At 40.4% G+C, this 21,652-nt stretch overlaps 2 protein-coding genes across 3 annotated transcripts; one reads left to right on the top strand and one right to left on the bottom strand.

The window, feature by feature from the left end:
* Positions 1–1,423: 1,423 nt before the first annotated feature.
* mpnd (MPN domain containing) lies at positions 1,424–10,216 on the bottom strand. 2 transcript variants are annotated; one of them, XM_080457830.1, is made up of 13 exons: positions 9,979–10,216; positions 9,050–9,252; positions 8,256–8,477; positions 7,783–7,882; positions 7,523–7,601; positions 6,314–6,410; positions 6,132–6,204; positions 5,750–5,826; positions 5,396–5,564; positions 5,039–5,109; positions 4,444–4,533; positions 3,935–4,027; positions 1,424–3,109 (listed from the first exon to the last, which is right to left on the bottom strand). In XM_080457830.1, the coding sequence occupies exons 1-13, from the start codon at positions 9,980–9,982 to the stop codon at positions 3,023–3,025; spliced, it is 1,365 nt and encodes a 454-aa protein (XP_080313956.1). In that variant the 5' UTR covers positions 9,983–10,216; the 3' UTR covers positions 1,424–3,022. The 2 variants fall into 2 exon arrangements, with proteins under 2 accessions (XP_080313956.1, XP_080313957.1); XM_080457831.1 differs by having other exon boundaries at positions 1,425–3,109; positions 7,801–7,882; positions 9,979–10,215.
* Positions 10,217–11,913: 1,697 nt separating this feature from the next.
* LOC308081460 (signal-transducing adaptor protein 1-like) lies at positions 11,914–21,646 on the top strand. The gene is made up of 14 exons (XM_080457829.1): positions 11,914–12,181; positions 14,537–14,608; positions 14,846–14,965; positions 15,157–15,213; positions 15,878–16,044; positions 16,509–16,640; positions 17,356–17,425; positions 18,196–18,298; positions 19,027–19,119; positions 19,514–19,579; positions 19,735–19,788; positions 19,940–19,999; positions 20,224–20,376; positions 20,987–21,646. Exons 1-14 carry the CDS (start codon positions 12,095–12,097, stop codon positions 21,037–21,039), a joined length of 1,287 nt encoding a protein of 428 aa, XP_080313955.1. The 5' UTR covers positions 11,914–12,094; the 3' UTR covers positions 21,040–21,646.
* Positions 21,647–21,652: the final 6 nt, after the last annotated feature.

Raw genomic sequence — 21,652 nt, 5'->3', positions numbered from 1 at the left:
ATTTTCATGTAGCATTTCTTCCTCGGCATAGTGGAAATATGCGTGCAAAATTTAACGGAAATTGCATGCTGTGTTCATGATTTGAGGCATTTTGTTCAAAACGGAGCACTCCTACAAACTTTGGAAGCCATTTTTAGTCAATCAGGATGGAATATGAAAAATCTGAAAGACACATTTCGTTTAGTGACTGTAGAGATACTGTGTACCGTTTTGTGGGATTTTTGGACAAAATCTGTAGGAGTACTGCCAAAAATCGGCCTCCTGGTGGCACTATAAAAGGCCCATGTGAAAAATTTGGGGCAGAGGTTCTGCTGTGACATCCAGGGAGTGTGTGTGCACAGTTTCGCTGCAATAAACTTTTTTTTGTCTGAAAATGGAAAAATAGATCAAACAAAGTAAGACACTGTTATTAACGTAGATAGGAGGGGATGGATAGTAGTCCATGTAGACAAAAATGGTAATGAATGCTATTCACATGCACGTACATGCGTGTGTGTATACGTGCTCGTAGCGACTATAGCGAGACTTAAAGAATTGATTCGCATTATGTGGGGAACAAAAACAAAGCGACGCCAACCAGAACCAACCACCGGAACCACGATATTTTTTTCTAAACCGGATCACACGGCTAGTTTTAGAAAGAATACCAGGCTTTCCTCCGAGGTGGAAAATCTGGTGACGCAAGGTTATTTGGCTGGTAACATCTCTCTCTTCAATAATTGTTTATACCCCTACTGTACCTGACTGTGTCCCTGGTCTGAGTCAGCGGGTTGCAAAGTCTTGCTCTTCGTCATGCATCAAATGACTACAGGTCGTACTTAAAGGGATACTTCACTTTCACATAAAATAAAAATTTAAAAAATATATTAAAAATAAATGAAAAAAGTAATGGAAAAATCACGGCCCCCTCACGCATTAGAGTGTCCTACTAATGTGTGAGGGGGCCTTTATTTTGCCATAACTTCTTTAATTTTTTTTTAATATTTTTTTTTAATGTTTATTTTATGTGAAAGTGAAGTATCCCTTTAACATTAAAAGAGTTATTGATATTACTGACTGAATGGCCCTTGCAAAAACATTGGAGAAAGCGCTATGAGATGCCTTGTTTGGGCATACTGCCATTTGTATGGTTCACAAAATACTTAACAATTATATCTATATATCTATAGACTCTAGATAGGAATACCCAATTTAATCAATCATGTATAGGAAAGCTATTGATTAAATGATTGTCCAATGGATAAAAGTGATGTTCAAGTGATGTTGATCTGTCGGTTAGGATTTACAAAATACATGATTTTATCCACCTGAATAAGGCCATTTTCTTTTTTCTTTTTTTACGTTTTGTTTATTCGTTTTTTTCTTTTACATACTCATATGTAGTACAGACATTTACTGAAGCAAATAGGCAAGGCCATTTTCAGGTTTATGTGAATCTGAACATGATTACAAATAATTCCTTGCTTAGCTAGTCTCCACAATGTATTGTAGGCAGCTAACTGTACTATCTATGTTGTGGAATTTCATTATTTTCAAATAAGAATAAGTCAATAAGTCAATACGAAATAAAATGGTGGTCACATTTTAATTATTCCAGTGTGTTTGTTTTAATGGTTTGAAGGTCATCAGCAGGCTTAAGGCATTGTTCTATTTTCATACGTGTATACCTCACAATTCACAATTATTGATAAATACAGTACAGATAAAGAGGAATATGGTTAGTGGCACAACAAAGAAGGAGGATGTCTCGCTACTGGCAGAGAGACAGTACAAGGACACGTTCACAGCACATACACCCATGTCTGGTTAAGAAATTACTATACTTAACTTACTTGGCACAAAGACTAGGATATGACTTGCTCCAATTTGTCACTACCCAATCAAGTGACTTGACAAATTGTCTAGTAATACTCTGAAAGTTTACTGAACTAATAGTGATTTCAGTTAGACTAATATCTGTCACAGGGACCAGTGTATATCATGCATATTGTGAATTCCAAGTTATACCATTACCAACCAGCAGCCACACAGTTAGGAAGGCTATAGGGGAGACACAACACTCAACTTCCTCTGTTTTGCCGCTTAGGGCACAATAGAGGGGGAAACTCTTATGTGAAATACAGTATTTTTAACTATGAACCATATTTGTGCTGACTTAAGTAAGTATTCTCAGCCAGAATTGATAAACAACTAGTTACACTGTTTTCCAACCACCACAGTATTGGCTTAGTCCATAAAGGCCATTGCTGCACATTCAATGTCACACTGTACATAAGTGGCAATCTATCATGGCAAACTGTGGCAGATAGGCACATACAGTAGTAGATCCAGTGTGCAGAAAAACACATCTGAAATTGACCAGTACACACAGGCTGTGTACTGGGCTGGTCCATAAAATATTTCCTTTTCCATGTCTGTTGAGTATGGAAGCCCATTTCTGCCACTGAATAAAATGTCAAATGCTTGACTTGACTTTCTGAAGTCACAATACTGGTTTCAGAATTTGACTTTTCTTTTGTTTTCATAGTTTACTTACTTTATCTTATAGTTTATTTTATAGTTGTTTGCTTAGATCTATAGAAACGAATCCTCACAATTCCTCATTTTATTCAATGGCGGTAATGGAATTCCATAGTTGAGGGTCATTTTACTTTAGTATAACATTTAGTGTCCATTATTGCCCATTATTGGCAAGTAACTGCAATGCCACATGCTTGCTTCCATTTGTTGCTATCAACACACTAGAAAATGTTGTCATGTTATACCATGTCTGTCTGTGTGAGTGAATGATTACTGCCCACAATGTCATAGTAATGAGTATCTTCAAGTTTGACCCAAAGGTTGTACCAAAGTAAAATATTGCTCAGTATTTAAGATAACCGGGCATTTCTGAAGCAGCTGTAAGTTCATATAAAACAGTCCTGTCGGGGTCTGTAAAGGGAAGTGCAGAAAGGCATATGAGAAGGAGCGACTTCTTGAGATGCAAAGTGGCCTCACACTCACGCACCCGCAGAGGGACCACTCAGTGTGTGTTGCACAGCTGACTGTAGACGTGCTCCAAGATCTGGGAGTAGGCCTGGTCCTTAGGGGCATGGCCACTCAGTGAGCCCTGTGGTGGACAGAGAACCAAGAACATCAGGTGGAGGTTCAATGCCACTTTAAAATGAAGTATGAGACATGTCCAACTTGATGATTAAAAGAGCTTTGTGGCTCCTGAACCCTATACCCAGAATGCATTGCAATAACAGCCAGAGTTATTATATAATTTACAGATGGTCAAATTCAGGTACTGTATACTGTAATTATAAAAAAAAGTTAGGCATTGTGTTTGAGGGTTAGGTTTAGGTACAGTATGGTAATACATGGTTACAAATGTTAGGTTTAGGTATGAGTTTGGTTAAGGTTGGGGTAAGGATCTGGAAGGGTGGCTAGCAACTGACTTACAGTAGCTGCGTGATCATCATGATTTGTGTGCATGGGGATCTCAACCCATTTAGACCTGAGGCCGATTCTAAAAACGCCTTCTAAAACCTAACCATAGTTTTCTGAAAACGTTCAAATTCTTACAAAAAATAAAAAAAATAAAAATGATGTTACTATATTATAGCAACAACTAATGAGACACAGAGGTGGCATCCGGATTGAAAGGTATAACAACGTATAGGTAGCAACAGGTCTCAATGGGTTAAACAAGCTCAGTGCTTAATGAGTCTCCCAGTTTAGTAGACCTTGTATTGTGAATTTGTACTTCCATGTACTGATGTTCTCATGTCTTACTAAATAAAGTACATCAATCAATCAATCAATCTCAAACTCCCGAACCAACACCGGTTCAGGAGCCACAACATTTCCGGGTGCTATTGTGACATCTATACTGTAGCTTAGGCTCATACGTAATTGTATTGTAACTGTAAATTTTGATTTTCAAATCAACCTTGATCTTGCACATCATGGTAGTGTCAGGGCACCAATACTGGTTAAATTGGACAACATCTGGAGCAGCCCTGTAGTAGTCAACCAGCAACATCTGTAGAAGAATGGCAGACAGAAATGGTTTTGTTGATACATAGTATCGTATTTGCAAATTGCATTTTTTGGCAACATATCCATGAACTAAGAAAATTATGAACACTGATGAAAACACTGATGAACTTGATATTGCATCCTGCACTAAACAATACACATTGTCTTAGAGACAAACATGCTGTATTTCCTTTGACTTGTAATATTGAAAACTATAATGCATGTTCAGAATCAAAACACAATCAAAAAAGTTAACTACTTAAGCCTGATTTACTCTTCATCGTATGATGATGTTGCATGCCGAAAACAGCCAATCTAGTCACATTGTGATGCCTTGTGAGCTTGTAGATCTACTATTTTTGAGGGGGAAGAAATACTTTTTTCCCCCTTCTTTGAACATTTATGAAAGTGTTTACGTACCATCTCATTGAGAACATCACTGGTGAGGAAGTTGTCTTGTACATAGGTCACCTCCACAGCTACTGGGATTCCATAGTCATTGGACCGTTGCTGTGTGAAGGAAGACAAACAGAAACCATCTCCAACTCCACACAGAAAGTTCACTCCATCCCAAAAGAGTACATGTTTTTAGTTTACCGTTCTAACCCATTAAGACCTGAGGCCACTTCTAAAAATGTTTTCTAAATCTTAACAGTTTTCTGAAAAACCTATGTTTCTATATCAGTGGTGCTCAAGCCTTTTCATGTCAAGGACCCCCAAAATTATATGTATTTGGCCGCCGACCCCCATCTCAAAATATTTTGTTCCAGGGACCCCCAGAAACAAAATATTTGAGTTAAAAATGTTCACTTAAAAATGTCGGCACAAAGTGACGCTTGTATATCTGATATTTTTGAATAGCCAAAGTATAAAATAATGGTTGAAGTGGTTACACAGATGCTGGGGTTAACAGTGCTGTTTAAAATCAACATCGTCTGGGCCTTGATACATATACCACCAAGAAATTTTTTGTTTGAGTTTCATATTAGGGAGTATCCCATTACTCTGTCCTTACCTCAGGTGGTGGTACGACCCAGAATGGTGTGATTGTGGATGCCACACCCTGGTTACCATGGTAGTAAGGGCCTAAAAAGAAACAGGGATAAAAGCTCAGTGGCTCCAAGTTCAATCTCTGAGCCTACTTCCTGGACATAAACGTACCTAAGATCTTACCTGAACCCCTGAAAGCATTGTGACTCCAGCATTCATATCCACAAATGTTTTGTTTTGACTGGTATACTTAAGTACTTAGTTTTGACACTAATACGCACATTGGCAACTGGAATGTCTGATTTCTTATTAAACTTTCGTCAATCAATCAATCAATCAATCAATCAATCGTATAGATCAATAAGCAGGGAGTGGGACTGACCACAGATGATTCCCAGACAGGGTTGGAAGCCGTTGCTTGAACCCTGCAGCCTTAGTTGGTGGTCCATCTGAGAGTCGATGTCCTGCAGCGAGGGGAGAGCTGGACCCCGCGGGTGACTATGGTACCAGCCCACCAATGACAACCCACGCATGAAGAGGTTTTGGCAGATCTGCAACCATCACACGTTACAACAACATTGTATGGCATAACATAACATCGGCAACGGAGATTCTCTACATATCAGTGCATAGGGACCATATAAAGCAGTGAAATGTAAGGTATTATATATAAAGAATATTTATAGATGTTGATAGATGTTGGATATACTACTACAAACACAGTCCATTGTCTTACCTCCTCTTCCACAGCAGAGGCGGATTCTCTGTCTCCTAGTCGGGTTCGACAGGGAAAGGCCCTTAAGACCGTCAGTACTGAAACACAGTAACAACCACACAGAGGTCAACAGAGAGAAGAACACTGGCTGGGGCATTGTTTGCCCCATCCAATCCCTGTGTTGATTGTCCTTTAGTTCACCTGTCTCTTGTTAGTTCCCAGTGCCTCTGAAACCTGTTATGTAGTCAGTGCTTGTTGCCTGTTTTATGTAGTAAATAAACTCATCTTGTCTTCCATGACAAGATTTACTGTATGTCTTAATTCCGTTTGGGTCCAACTACAAAACTGCCTCCCACACTTATTCCCAAGAGGATTCACAGTTTACAGATTACAGGATACTCACGTTGTGTGTTGGTGTCCCATCGTCCTCCCAGATAACCCACCACCTCACTGGTGGTTAGGTGACAGTGGAAGTCCTGATGAGAACACATAGGCATCAGGCTCAACTGTGCTCTTTGACAATTACAGGTGCGTCAGTTACTGCTGTCGCTGGAGTTGCATGTTTTAAATGTGGTTGATTCTTACCATTAGCAGCAGCACGTTACTGGACACAGCTACATTAAACGGCTGGAATCTGTTGATGGCCGAGAAGGCTGACAGCTCCACTAGTGTGTGTGGATCTCTGAGGATATACAGTTCAATGCAAGTTCAAATCAAGTTCATTACAAGCCAAATACTATACAATTGAGTAGCTTTTTCACCTAACCCTTTTCCAGTTCTTTCAAAAAAAAACAGTTATTCTACTTTTAACTTACTACTTAAAGGACGACTTCACCACTTTTCAACATATCTTCATATAATAGGTCCTCACTAATGCTCATGATAAAATGATACAATTTTTATACTTGGTCTGTGTCTCATAGGAGGGCTGTGGACAGTCCAGAAACCAGTCTACCAGTGACATCATCGTTAGGCAGGATTTTTTTTTCAAAAAAGATTAATTTTTTTTAATTCAGATTTTTATTAAGGCGAGAACAATGGGATCTATTATTGCATTGCAACTTTCCAGGAATACAAAGCCTGCCGTTTCTATTAGCTTGGATTCCCCATCGATGATGTCACTGGTAGACGGGTTTCTGAACTGTCTACAGCCCTCCTCTGAGACACAGACTGATTTGAAAAAAATTGTACCATTTTATCATGAGCATTAGTGAGGACCTATTATATAAAGATATGTTGAAAAGTGGTGAAGTCGTCCTTTAAGTCGTTTTTTGATCAATTATTGTACCCAAAAGAGCTACTTTAGTACTTTTACTTGAATTCCACACAAGTAATTGTTTTTCTATGTGAGTAACATTTAAAGCTGCACTATGTAACTTTCCTCCTCCTACCCAAGATTTGAACCCGGTTTCCTGCCCAAGGGCTGAAATTTGTACCTGCTTGCTCAGGGGATAAATTGAATCTTGACCGTCAGGTCAACATTTTTGTCAGATCCTATGTCTAAGTGAGACATGACCTTTGACACATCTAAATGTCTCAATAGAAGAGTAGAGAGACAAAATACAACCACCCCAACTGTCAAAGTTATATTGTATTAACATACTCTACCACACAGATTGGACAACATTTAAATGTATTCATAACAAAAAGTTACATAGTGCCGCTTTAGGTCAAGCAAGAGTACTTCTACTTGAGTATTATATTCTAGTACTCTTTCCACCCTTGTATGCAATGTACATCTACATGTACTGCACATACAGTGACATGGATGAATGTCTGGAAAAAAGCCAATACCTTGCAGCATCCCTGGTACCCAAGGAGCAGTATCTGACAGGGATTCTCTCTCGGTCCGTTCTCCTTGACATTATGATGTCTGTAATGTTAAACATTCTATATAGCATTTATTTGTTGCAGTTTGCTAGTTTTGCTGAAAAAAAACGTAACATAATGGAACAAGTGAAGACAAAGTTGTATGTTAATTTCCTATAACCTTTTAGTCAACTTTTTCCATTGTTAAGAATACAGAATTTAGAATCGAATAGAATGGGTTTTACCGTTCAGCCCAGGTTTACCATTCTTATTCTTCTCATCCGCCTGTACAGCAGCTTTCCCCTCCTCTTCGTCCTCATCATCATCCTCTTCACTCACTAAGCTCTGGTGTCACAGGAAAACAGAACAGTGAAAATATTTGAGGAGGATCTTGGTGTACCAAAAATACTCTTCTATGATAAATGTCATTCATTGTTAATATTACAGATCTTACATCTCCCTCCAGCCTCCCCTGCAAACTCATTTTTCCTCCTATAGTCTTCATTTCCTCTCCCTGCACATGAGCAGACATTTATTTAACAAAGCCAGCAAGCCTGTCTGCTTCCTGAATCCCGATCCTACGTAACTCGTACAGCCATATTGGACATAGCCATATTATTCTGGAAAATTCCATTGTGCGGCCTCAGGGCCGCGTCCTCAGAAAGACCGTTTGATAAGACCAAACGTTAAAGGAAATAAATAAATGCCTTGTCCACACCATGTCTGCACTGGGCTGGTACTTTTGTAACCAGGTGGTTTTGTACTGGACCAGCTTCTGTCCCCGGTAACGCACTGAGGCCCAGCCACAGCCAGACTTCTTTGCTGGGTTGACCAGACGTTTACAGTGAGTGGCCCAGGCACTGGGAGAGTTGAAGATCTGTCCGGTCTCCACCCAGCGGATCTTCCCGTCATTCAGCAGGTCCCCCACAAACTTCTTCCCCTTAGGCCGAGAGAAGGAAGACAATGGTGAAACCGTGAGTTCAATTGACAAATATCACTTCCTCCATGTGGCACCATGCTTATCAGGCTTATAGAGTGGTACAGATTGTAGTCCTAAAATCCAGAAGTGAGTTTGCAATGGATTCCCTCACCAGATTTCTTGTTAGTTTTTTTCTTACCATAGGGTTTTAATTCATGCAGAAAATAAGGTCTGTGCTTAACATGATTTCCTAAGATTAGCCTGTTGACCAAAACGTGAACATCATATGCTTTTGTTTGCTACAGAGGTTTCTTTTCTTCTCTTTTCTTTTCTTAATACATACAACATCCAAAGCAGAATTTCCATTGGAAATATTCGATGGGCCCTCAGATATAATGATGTGTAGATTTGATTGTAACTTTGAACCTGGCATCCCTATTTTGGGATGTCATTATAGGCTAAAAAAAAGTAATAACATCTAACATTTTCTAAAAAAAAAACACAAATTCGTCAAATGATGACGTATATACGCACATAATTTACATGTGAGTTCATTACAATATATAAGCTGCATCAGTAGCATGTGTTATTACCAGGTAGTGTATGGACAGTATTCCATCTCCTGGCTCCACCAGGCCATCTTTGAGCAGCACTCTCAGCGTGATGCCTCTCCTGGTTAACAGGGAACCCCGGCCCGAGCTGGAGCGAAGTTCTGCTTCCTCTCCTCCACTCAGCTCCTCCTCATCCTCCTCTCCTCCATCTTCCACCACCTGTGGAGAACTGGGTGGCTCCAAATCTAAGAACACTCACACACACACGCACGCACGCACGCACGCAGGCATGCACGCACGCAGGCACGCACGCACGCACGCACGCACACACACACACACACACACACACACACACACACACACACACACACACACACAGAATGAGATGTCACAAAAAAACGAATAGATACTAGTTGATCATATTTCTGACAACCAACATTATGTGATGTCTTAGTGCATTTAGGTGTTTATTTGAACTTTTATGAAGGGTGAGTAGACTATAGAGTTTTGAAGTTTTAGTTTAATAGCCTACTTTGACTGTCATTTATACCTTAATTGGCATAATTGTGAAGTTCAGTTGTGAGAAAGCCACGGTAAATAATAACTATCCCTGTAGTGCGATCATTTGTAATGGCTTTTAATGGCCAGTCTATTGTAATGGCAGCCGGCGTCTTCCATAATAGCTAGCTCTATAGGGGTGAAAACAAACAATCATACCTGAGTCATCTCAAACGGTAAGATCAACATACCCGACAGATCATCTAAAACAGCCTATTTCATTAATTACCACTATGCTATTACACAGGTTACACAGCAACTAGTATGCAGTCGGGGTCTTTTGTTTTTCCACGTCCCATTCGAATTGTCTTGATCTCCGCAAGACGAGGCCTGGGTCCTCCTCGATCTCTCCTTTTAATTTCACTAAAACACATCTAATTTAAAATTTAAAAAAACTGTTTCATTATCCTCACCCATTATCTTGGATGTCGCCTTTAAAAAAAAATCCAACTCCGTCAAAAAAGGTGTTCCTTTTCTATTTTTTTGAAGGCACTTTAGCTGTGAAGTGAGCTCTTGGAATAGGTCTCACAACAAATAACACTACGCTCCAGCCAGGGCTATTATTCAAAAGCATAAAATGAAGGCTAGTGTCTGTCTGTGTCTCTGCAGCCAGTGTAGTTTCCTTGTTGTGTTGCTTTAATGTCAGTTCCTCCCCTTTCTTCTGCTTGGGGGTGTATATACTCCGTCCGTCCGCACGGCGGTGTCGCGCGCCGGGGGAAAATAGCTCGATCTGCAAGCTCACAGCGCGTTGCGGACGCGACGCGCTGTGAGCTTGCAGATCGAGCTATTTTCCCCCCGGCGCGCGAGCGGCGCGACACCGCCGTGCGACGGAGTATATATGAAGCCAGGCTTTTTTTTCCTCCCCTCACTCCACCGTCCTTGTCACTCTCTGTCTCTCTTCCCTGTGTTCTTACAAACGGTTTTGTCCGTTTATCTGCCATCATTATTATTCAACACATGGCCCCGGCCGACTCAAAATAGTACGAAGACGACACTTTAGATATTTATAAAGACTGATAGATGATACTCAATAAGATAATGTGCTTTATTATTGTTAATCGTCCCGTTTCCTCCGAAAATACACGGTGGCGGTCGCGTTTCTTTCTAGTAACACCAGCCTGTGTGCTTGAGGCATCCTCTCTCTTTTAAGACCGGTTAAAACATAATACACTGCACTATCAACAAAAAAACACTTTATATATGCATGGAACGCGATGAAGTAGCCAAGCCACATCTTCATTAAGTTAAAAGCCCGTAAAGTGCGCGACTGCGCCCCATATACTTCATATAATCGGCTATTCTTTTCACATCTTTCTTTGCTTCCCCCCCACAAGCAGTAAGTCAATCAGCCTCTGCCTCGCGCGACGTTCCTCCTTTATCTCCAAGAAAGAGATCCCTGCAGTACCGGACACAACCTGAGGAGGGCAGCACACGACCAACAGACGAACAGAGTTGACTTGGCTTTATGCCTATGCCTACAAGTGACCACTATGTATAATAGAATAGGACTATTGTTTTACAATCCTAGCAGTCTTGGTTTACATATTAGCCTATAGCATTCTCTGTGTCTCCGGGATTAAAGATTATACTCTCAGAAAAAAGTGGGAATCCCCTTCCCTTTTATGCGTGGTTATCATATTCCCATCATTGTCAGTGGTGTAAAGTAACTAAGTACATATGTACTCAACTACTGTCCTTAAGTACAAATTTGAGGTATTTTTTACTTTACTGGAGTATTTCCAATTTTCAGTACTTTTACTTCAACTCCACAACATCTCAGAGGCAAATATTGTATTTTTACTCCACTTTGCAGATTTAGATTATTATTACAAAACATGCATTAAACACTTCAGCCCTATATACATTTTGGCCATTTGAAAATAGCCGATCTACTAGCGATGCGACGCATTGTGAGCTTGTAGATCTGCTATTTAAAAAATATATATACATTTGAAAAGTTGTGAAATGGGACATTCTGCATAATGAGTATTTTACTTTTGGTACTTTAAGTACATTTTGATACCTACCCTTTTGGGTAATTTTACTCAAGTAAATGTTTTATTCCAGGCTTTTACTTCTAACAGAGTATTTATACATTAGAGTATTGATACTTTTATCAAGTAAAAAAATGTAGTACTTTTTCCACCACTGATCATTGTTCTCTAGAAGTGTGTGATTCCCATCCTTGCGAAATATATACTGTACATACGTCAGAGAAGTCAGAGGCCTGAAAGATGAAGGCACCCGCCCAGCCGATAAAGCAACCAATCGGCATAGAGGATGCTGTGAATGGTGTGTCCATAACCTTGGCAGGTGAGTCAGGTGGTGAATCCCCTCACAGGCTCAGAACAAGTCAGTCTGGTGGTAGTATATATTGATCAGGGAGAGGAAAACTTCATTCCAAATTTTCAACACACAGACTATACTGTTCCATATATTTTCAGCCTACCTAATCAAACTATTGGGCTGAAAATAATAGCTTTTCAAAGTTTTCAAGACAGGACAGCAGCCTGGTCAAAGGGGTCTGCTATGGCCAAGCGACCAGGTCGAGTGAGGAACCAACTTCCACATTGTTATTATGAGGGCTACCTGGAGAAGAGATCAGTCAAAGATAAGGTATGTTTTCAGGGGGGGAAAAAATAATGATAATTTATGGGCCTACTTGTGCAAACTGTAATCAAACAGTTGTTCACTGACTCGTTTGAAACATTATGATGATAACAAATTTTGAATTGTTTCACTTGTTCTCTTTTTTTATTATTAGGCCTATTATTATTATTATTTGATCTAGTCCACTTCAGATATATACTAAAAGTAGTGGCGTTGTTATTGCACCATTTGTAAGACAAATATTTAGTTTGAGTTTGTATCATTGATCTAAATGAGCAGCTAACACCTGTTGTTTTGTGTGCATACTCATGCAAACGCACGCGCGTGCGCGTGTGCGTGTGTGTGTGTGTGTGTGTGTGTGTGTGTGTGTGTGTGTGTGTGTGTGTGTGTGTGTGTGTGTGTGTGTGTGTGTGTGTGTGTGTGCATGCTTCCACATGAGTCATTCTCACAAAAATGTGAGAGATGAATCTGTTGGCGGGGCATTTGTATTTCCTTAAACTTTTCAATTTAAGTTGACCTAAACATATCATTAGCCTGTCATGGTTAAAGGTCTGTCTAAACCCTGACTCTAAAAGAGCTCAAATCTGATCCACTATTTATGTTTTACAACACATTTCAGACACGTCAACTAATGTAGGCCTACTGTGTCCTTCACTTGTTGTTGACGTTTTGTTGGTTTGTTTCAAATGGGGCATGAATGTCATTCTGTTATGGGTTACAGGAGCTCGATTAAAGCCTAACTTACTAATGCATTACTGCAGTATAAAAAGCCTGTGGATGCAGTTTGTAAGCCAGTGGTCAAGCTACAATGTACGTGTCCTAGTTGTTGTAATGATTAACAAATATCAGAAGGTTTGGAGAATGTCACCCTTGGCTGAGTGGGATAAATGCTGCTTTTCATGGGCGTTGTAGTCTGACAAGATGAATAGTTTCTGGTAAGTAGGACGGCGGTTAAGTGTGTGTCAGTGTGTGCACTTTGGTTTTCCGATAAGGTGAAAAGCGCTGCTTGTTTCCCTCTAACCAGTCTGGCTGCTTTTTGTATTCTAGGCATCATAAAGATTAGAACAGGTTGAGCATGATCATCAAGCTACCTCTTTTAAGACCCAAACAGCCAAGTCAACTTCTCATAATTATTGAACAGTTATTATATGATTTTATGTCCTTTTGTCCGCAACACCAAATCTCTTCACTGAAAATAGCTGATTGTGAGCTTGTAGATCTGCTATATTGGCTGAATGTTCTCCCCAGAATAGGGACGCCTGGCTTATGTGGTTGAACTTTAAACATTTGTTCATATCCCATAGGTGGTAGTTGTAATCCAGCTTTCTACAGTCTTCTAGTTATCAGACTTTGGCCTGACAGTGATATAGGTCAGGAACACCAGTATAGTGAGTCCTATGTGGCATTTCAAACTAATCAGCATTCAATGGACAGTGGGTATAATTAGTAAAAATGACAGCTTAAAGCTTGCATTGCAAGTTTATTATAGCGCCTGTCTGATTTATCGGTCTATGACAGATTTATCACAGATATATCAATATTAGTATATGTGTATGTTGTCCGATATGAAAATGTTGTTTTACAGAACATAATGCAGAAAAAGTTGCTTGGTGTAATTTAGAAATTGTTCTATTTGTGTTTTTCCAGTGAAGTTTACAGTTTCAGTGCAGTGAAGTAATATATGTTATTGTTAAACTGTAAAATATGCTGCCTCTTTTATCTTTATAAGTGTTTGATAACCACATTTGACAAAATGTGCAAATATATTGATATTGCACTTTTGTACTCTGAAGATTGTTACTGGCATTGGCCCCAAAAATACAGTACAGTTCGGGCTCTAATGCCTTCACGTTCTTGCAAATGGTATGACTCAATGATGTTTGTGAGGAAAATGGAGCTATACTTCCTGCATGTGTCTACAGAGGAGTATCTATCCAACCACTTTAAATCACTGCCACTAAAACTAATCTTGTCTCGGTCACCCACAACCTCTTGTCTCATGAACTGAATTACATTATTCTAAAGTTTACCTTGTTTTGTATCTTGCACTATACATTTATTTTCACCTGGGCTCTCTGCAGTACTGTATGTAGTGTAGGTTCATGTCAAATATTGGAAACAAAGCCTGCACACTTGAATTTATCCTACACACCTTAATTTGCGACACACATGAATGTGATTCAATGTCAACACATATCACATTCACTCTGTCTATGGTACATTGTAGCCTATTTAATACAGATGAAAATACTTTTTCCCCCCTCTCCATTCCCCCTCTTTGTACCTTCACCTTTTGTGGTGGAACGGCTGAATAATTGTCCCTCTGTCTGTCTCGTTGTCTGCTTGTCTGTGTCGTTGCAGACATCTCGGAAACTGTGGACCTGCCTGTGTGGAAACATGCTTTTCTTCTTCAACAACAGCAAAGACGCTGCCGTGAGTCACTTTGTTTAGAAGTACTTTAGACTGGTGCAGCTGCATGGCTGGACAGCAGCTGTTATTGATAAAACCGTACACTAGGAATGCAACATCTCATTCTGTGTGTGTGTGTGTGTGTGTGTGTGTGTGTGTGTGTGTGTGTGTGTGTGTGTGTGTGTGTGTGTGTGTGTGTGTGTGTGTGTGTGTGTGTGTGTGTGTGTGTGTGTGTGTGTGTGTGTGTGTGTGTGCCACCAGTATGTAGAGAGGCTGGACCTCAACAACTTCATCTCCATAACAGATGACTGTAGCCGTGACCGGAAATTAGACGCAGCCAGGCTCATCCTGCGTCTGAAGGATGAAGACATCCATTTAACTGTAAGGAATATACTGCATATACACAGTGAAATCCTCAGTGTTCATCTAACTCTGGGAGTGTAGAAAAACTATGCTCTCAGAGTTAGTTAACACTAAGTACATAGGGTGTACTAAGACTAATATGTAAACCAACTCCTCAAACTGGGAAAGGTCACCACTTTTAACACAGTGTTAATGTTTTGTGTCTACAGGCCCCTAGCCTCGAAGCTCGTGAGCTGTGGAAAGGATTCATATATTCCGTGGTTCAGGTGTGTTATGCTATTGAGTTTGGAATTTGTTGAGTCTCTGATCAGATTCCCGTAATGTACACAAACTATTTTTAATCTCCAGGTGACGTCACTGGTTATCAGGGCTGCATGCAATATAATCAAACATTAAAATGTGATTAATTGAAAGGGACTTTTACGGCTGCTGGGAATTGATATGACGGAATTGATATGACGCAATTACGGATCTTCGAGTGCATGTAAATATTAATGGCCCATGTGAGGAAACAAAACAAGCAATAAAATGTGCTTAACTTGGCATGCAACAATCATTACAGTAAATTGGACGGACACACACACACACACACACACACACACACACACACACACACACACACACACACACACACACACACACACACACACACACACACACACACACACACACACACACACACACACACACACACACACACACACTTGAATGGATGTGGCTTATTTGTGTTAATGAGTTACTCTGTAAAATCCGGAATCTTAATTTAACTCTGAGAGCGTACAAACTTACGGGTCCATTATTTGGTTGCATTTGTGCACTCTCAGAGTTAAATTACCACAGAGAATGTCACTGTGCAAAGAGTGTGTTTGTTCCACAGCTATAATTACAGACTGCGTGTGTGTGTGTGTGTGTGTGTGTGTTTCCATTCAGCTCTCAGTACCCTCCTCCCTCAACCTGCTACCTGGTCAGATCCACATGCTCAAAGAGACAATAGAGAGAGAAAAGGAAAGAATGCAGGCCATTTCTCCTCCACCCGTTGCACCTTCGCCTTCCTTTGACACCAACCTCTATGTTAGTCCTATGGATGACATGCCAGCGTGAGTACAGCATAATCATCCCACTAAAGAGCTTATATTTAGCCCTTTTATTTAGCCTTTCATACTATTTTCCCCCATCACTATCTGATGCTAGTGTGTGAGTGTAAGCATGTACACCATTGTGTGCATGTCTGAAGTCAGGCATAATACGTACAACTTTCCTATTAATTAACCACTTAAACTTTATTTATACTTAGTTGACCAGAGTCCCCCAGGGTCTAGGCCTGTTCCTTTCTTCCCTCTAACAAAATCCCTTAGGCGAAAATAGCTGATCTACAAGCTTACAACACATTGCTATTTTGGCCGACTGTTCGCTCCAGAATAGGGACGATAGGGTTCAAGTGGTTAATAATCATTGGATCGGGTTGGGTCGGTAAGGCCCCAGATACATTACAGTAATCATCTAGTCCCTGCCTCAGTGAATGGTAATAAATGTTTTCTTCATCTTTGTGTGTTTTGTGCAGGTGCTACCACCAGGTGTCCCGTATGGAAGCAGAGCTGATGCTGGAGAGACACCTTGATAGAGGAAACCTGCTGTTGAGACCAGGGAGGGATGGAACCTCATTTGCCATCACCACTCGACAGGAAATGAATGGGTACGTGCACGCACACACGCACGCATGCACGCATGCACACATGCACACACGCGTGCACACACGCACACACGCATGCACGCGCACATACACACACACACACACACACACACACACACACACACACACACACACACTTCTCATGACACTTTCCTCATTACATGACTCATTCACAGTAATGGGTCATGTTCAGGTTTCTAAAGGAGTAGAATAGAATAGAATAGAATAGAATAGAACTTAGATAGAGTGTTACTCATTGTAAAATAACTAAATTGAAAATCTAATTGTAATGGCTACTCAGATTGCAGTGTGCCAGCCTACCTGTATTACCCCTGCTGCCAGGAATACAATCAATGTTGTCATCTCTTCAGAAGCCAAATCTGTAATCATACCTAGCATAGCAATTCTGAGTGATTACCTCGCTCTTGTTCCATTCCATCTGGTCACTAACTGTTGTCATTAAGTTCAGTCTTATGCAAGTCCCTCTCACTGACATGTCATTAGTGTTTGACTTCAAGGCTTAGGGAGTTTTCTGTTACTGATTTGCATTTACTTTTTTTATCTAATATAATAACATTGTCAAAATAAGAACATCATATCAAGACAAGGCAACCTATTTATACCTGTGTTTTCTTTATTACCTTTTACAACACTGTATACGTCTTACTTTATGTATTTCCCCTTTTTATCTCTCTCTCTCTCTCTCTCTCTCAAACAGGTCTGTATTCAGACACTACCGCGTGACTCGCAAATATGATGGGAACTTTGCCATCGATGTTGACCAGCCTGTGAGTATTAAAGGGACATGTTATGGGGTTAGAAAATATACTTGTGCCACAGTAAAGCCTAATTTAAACACAGCAAAGTATGAATTAGGTTTAAGCGATTGAACCTTGGGCTCTTTAAGTCAACCTAAAACCAAGCAACAACTGAAATGAAATCCTTTGGTAATATTGTGGCAATTCAATATACAGCAATGTTATCATCCAGCCATTATATCATGTGCTAAATAGTGTGTATATTCTCTCTTGCTACCACACACATAGCACTAATTTAAATGCTGTATTCTATATCTTACTATCAAATCAAATATAAAATGAATTAAACTGTCAAATTAATTACCATAGTTTTAGTTCTTCTATACTACGTTGGTTTTGTATGACATGAGGGAATAACTTCTGCTTTAGATGTTATTACAGTGGATATTAATCGAGCCTCTATAAATGTGTGTGTGTGTGTGTGTGTGTGTGTGTGTGTGTGTGTGTGTGTGTGTGTGTGTGTGTGTGTGTGTGTGTGTGTGTGTGTGTGTGTGTGTGTGTGTGTGTGTGTGTGTGTGTGTGTGTGTGTGTGTGTGAAGAGTGGTAAATGATTCTCTAATATGTGGCCCTTTTGAAACAGTTATTCCATTATATTTACAGGTACATTATTGACATAATATTTCCCTCATATCTATCTAGACTCTAGAACATAAAACCCAGCCCTCTCATCTGGGTCATTTCCTGTTCTCTCTGTCCATTAGCACTCATTAAATCATTGCATTGCATTGCTCTCTGTGCAGATCATCTGTCCCACGCTGCATGATGTCATCAGCAGTATGGTGAAGAAAACTGGTGGAACTATGACACCGTTCATCATGGACGGAACCTATGATGGGAACATCAGTACGAAATACTTTATTCCTGTCATTTTAATCTTCTCTATCTTTTTCCAATGGTTCATTTTGTACGTTCAAAACTGTTACTTTTCAGAAAATGTAAATGTGTGTTCCAATGAATCCAGTGTAGTTGTTATTTAATTACAAGCTCTTGTAAATACTTTTCATTGGTTCAATATCTGTAAAAACGCACAGACAGACTTTCACTTTCACATAAAACCATTTCTAAAATAGCAGGTCTACAACGACCTGCTCACGCGTTGTGAGCTTGTTACTGTAATCGGCTAATTTGGCTACTTTTGTGTGACACTGTAGTATGACAGTATTACTTTATGGCATTAAGATACTGGCCAACCTGTCAGCGAGGAGCCCCCACCGAGAGGATGTAGAGCCTTCGTCCTCCTACTCCTCCCGCCGAACACTCCACGCTGACAGTTGCCGAAGTGGTGATGTGACAAATATCACCTCCCCCCAAAACAGGCCAATTGTGTTCGTATAGATATTAGACAAAGTCAGATGGTGGTGGGCAGCTACTTTACCATTGCGCCGTGACTCACTATACCTAACTTGATCCATCATTCACTCACTCACCGACTCACTCGCTAGCTCTCTTACTTAAACCTTCTGCACTTTCACCTCTGACCCCATGTGTTTGTTCACCACAGATTAAATATAGCTCCTGTCCATGGCTTCTGTCATTAAAGCATTCCATTCTAATCCTGTGTCTCTCTGCAGTGTTTGTTGAGTCAGATGAAGAGAATGGGGAGAAGAGAGTTCAGAGTGCCTTGTCAGACTCCCCTCCACAAGTCCCATGTCCTCCCAGACCAGGTAAGCAGGCCAACTCCCCACCACCACACGCGCACACACACACACGCACACACGCGCAAGCACGTAGATACACATTTTGGTTTGGCACAGAGGAAGCCAGCTTTGACCTACATATATATCAATGTATTGTCAGCTTTACTGAGGGCAGCATTTCCTCCCACAAAGGTCAATGTCAATGTCTTTGTGTAGTCTGGGTTATCATTTTTTATTTATTACTTTTTAACCTTTATTTATATTGGGAAGATGTACTAAGCATGCACACTCTTATAGCGACCCACATGGAGAGGTTCCCAGTACACAACCACCCACCATGTTCTCCTGTTAGCAACAGCCTTCTACTGTTGGTAGTTTTCTTTGAACATTTCACAATGTACCACATAATGTCTCATATCAGGTCCAAGATTACCAATCCCAGAGCCAGAGTCTGAGACGGATGAGAAACTCTACCTGAATGACACAAGTGAGTGATCTACTGTCATTACCCACCACCACAGTCCCGTCAATCGATCCTTCATCATTCCTTCTCTTCATCCTTACACTCACCTTTCTCAATTACAAACAGGTCTGACTTCATACCCATGCACCTGTTGTTTACCCCTGTCTGTGCTCAAACAGGGACGGAGAAAGAGAAAGAACACGTGCGCCCTCCTGTTCCATTCCGTCTGCCAGGTGAGTTGTTGTAGACTATCTCTTTTCATCCTCTGCATCTGAAGTTATTAACTGGTTGATTTCCATTAATAATTCAATGTAGAGACACTGCAAAAGATTCTGCCGTATCTGTAATCATAATCTCTCCTGCATCCATAATCTATGATTTCAGTGTTGAATACCCGTTTACTGCCTGGCAGTTCAAATTCCAGTGATTCTACACCAAGTTCTGGTGAGCAGCGTTCATAATGACAATGTCATCTTTGTAAACAAGCGCTTTTTAATCAATCAATTAATCAATTAATTACACATGTACATACAAACATACATGTACAGTACATTCATGCATGTATGTATCATGTATCATGTGTGTGTGTGTGTGTCTGTCTGTCTGTGTATCTATCCATCAAGAGTTAGCAATAATGTGTTAATCCTGTGTTCCCTGCTATGTTGCAGGTCTTGAGAGGAAATCACCAAAACAAGCCTTGATGCCTCCTCCTACTCCCGCCCCTCGCTCCTTTTCTCTTCCCTCGTCCTCTACAGACAACCAGGATGGAAGGATGAGGCGGCTCACTGTGGGCCCTGTCCCACCTGACCCTCTGGCACAGAGTAAGTCCATGCAATGTGATCTGCTGATGCTTACAGTATTTGTACGCTTTGATTCATTCATTGATTTGTGTATGTATGTATGCATGTATGTATGTATGTATGTATGTATGTATGTATGTATGTATGTATGTATGTAGGGATGATAATAAGACAATACAAACACAATTACAGTATGTACAGTCACTTTTCAATAACCATTGCATTGGTTGCATTGGTATCATTGCATTGGTAAACACAGTTTACAAAAAGAAAAATAAATAACATTGATATCACAAGCCATAATAAATGAGATGTTCTCTTTGTTCACTTATCCCACGCTATCTTGGATAATCGGCTATTGTAAATAACTTTTAAGTTTTAAACACAAATCATGACTATAATGGACAATAAAATATAAATTCCTAGTGAGTATGAGGCTCTGCCAGTTTATGAGCATTTGAAAGGTCTTGAGATTAAATATGGTTAAATCTGCCTCTATCCTGTCCCTCCTGGCTTTCTACACTGTATCTAATGCCATAAATGCCTTAAGGTCATCTTTAAACACAAATATTGAAATCCTGTTTGAATGGTCTGACAGAGCTCATATTTTGACACATTCTTGTTCCCTTAGCTGTCACAGAGGAGCTGAGACAAAAGCTGGAAAAGAGACGAATTGTGTCATAGTGACCTCTTCTGGTGGTGACATGAACTAGCAATCTTCTGCCACAATGTCCTCAGAAAAAATACAGGGCCGAGCCGAGACACTAACCCGATACTCGGACACACAAGAAGGTGTCGCTCTGGTATTACTTGGCTGAGCCTGAGACCCATTTGGTTACCTCTTGATGAAACTGAACGAGAGGCCCGTCGCTGTTCCCGGCCTCCACCACTGACAATATTTCAGGAGGTGTGAAAATACACCCTGTGGTGGGGTTTCCCACATTCCACAGTATGATGTAAGAGCAAAAAAAGGCCACCTTGTGAATATGGTCAGATGCATTGCTGCCTAGCTTGCACTGTGCCTCCTTCACATCTTGGCAGGGGGATCTTCCTAATCCTCTGCCGCCTGTCAGCGGCCCATCAGTCCGGAAGATAAAACACCTTATCGATTCCCTGTCGTTGGAAACTCACTAGCAAATGAAGTGACTGTAAATCGGGGTGTACAATGAAACAGTACATGTCTCATTATCCTCACTCTGTTCCTGTACGTTTTGCACATTTGTCCAAGGAAATGAAGGAAAACAGGTTCATTTTAATATATATATTTCAATGTATTCATTATATAATCAACACTATA

The sequence above is a fragment of the Gymnoscopelus braueri genome (assembly GCF_963280865.1).
Source record: "Gymnoscopelus braueri genome assembly, contig: SCAFFOLD_70, whole genome shotgun sequence".
NCBI classification, from domain to species: Eukaryota; Metazoa; Chordata; class Actinopteri; order Myctophiformes; family Myctophidae; genus Gymnoscopelus; species Gymnoscopelus braueri.
The sequence above is the reverse complement of the archived record's forward strand: the minus strand, read 5'-3'. Positions and strand labels throughout refer to the sequence as shown.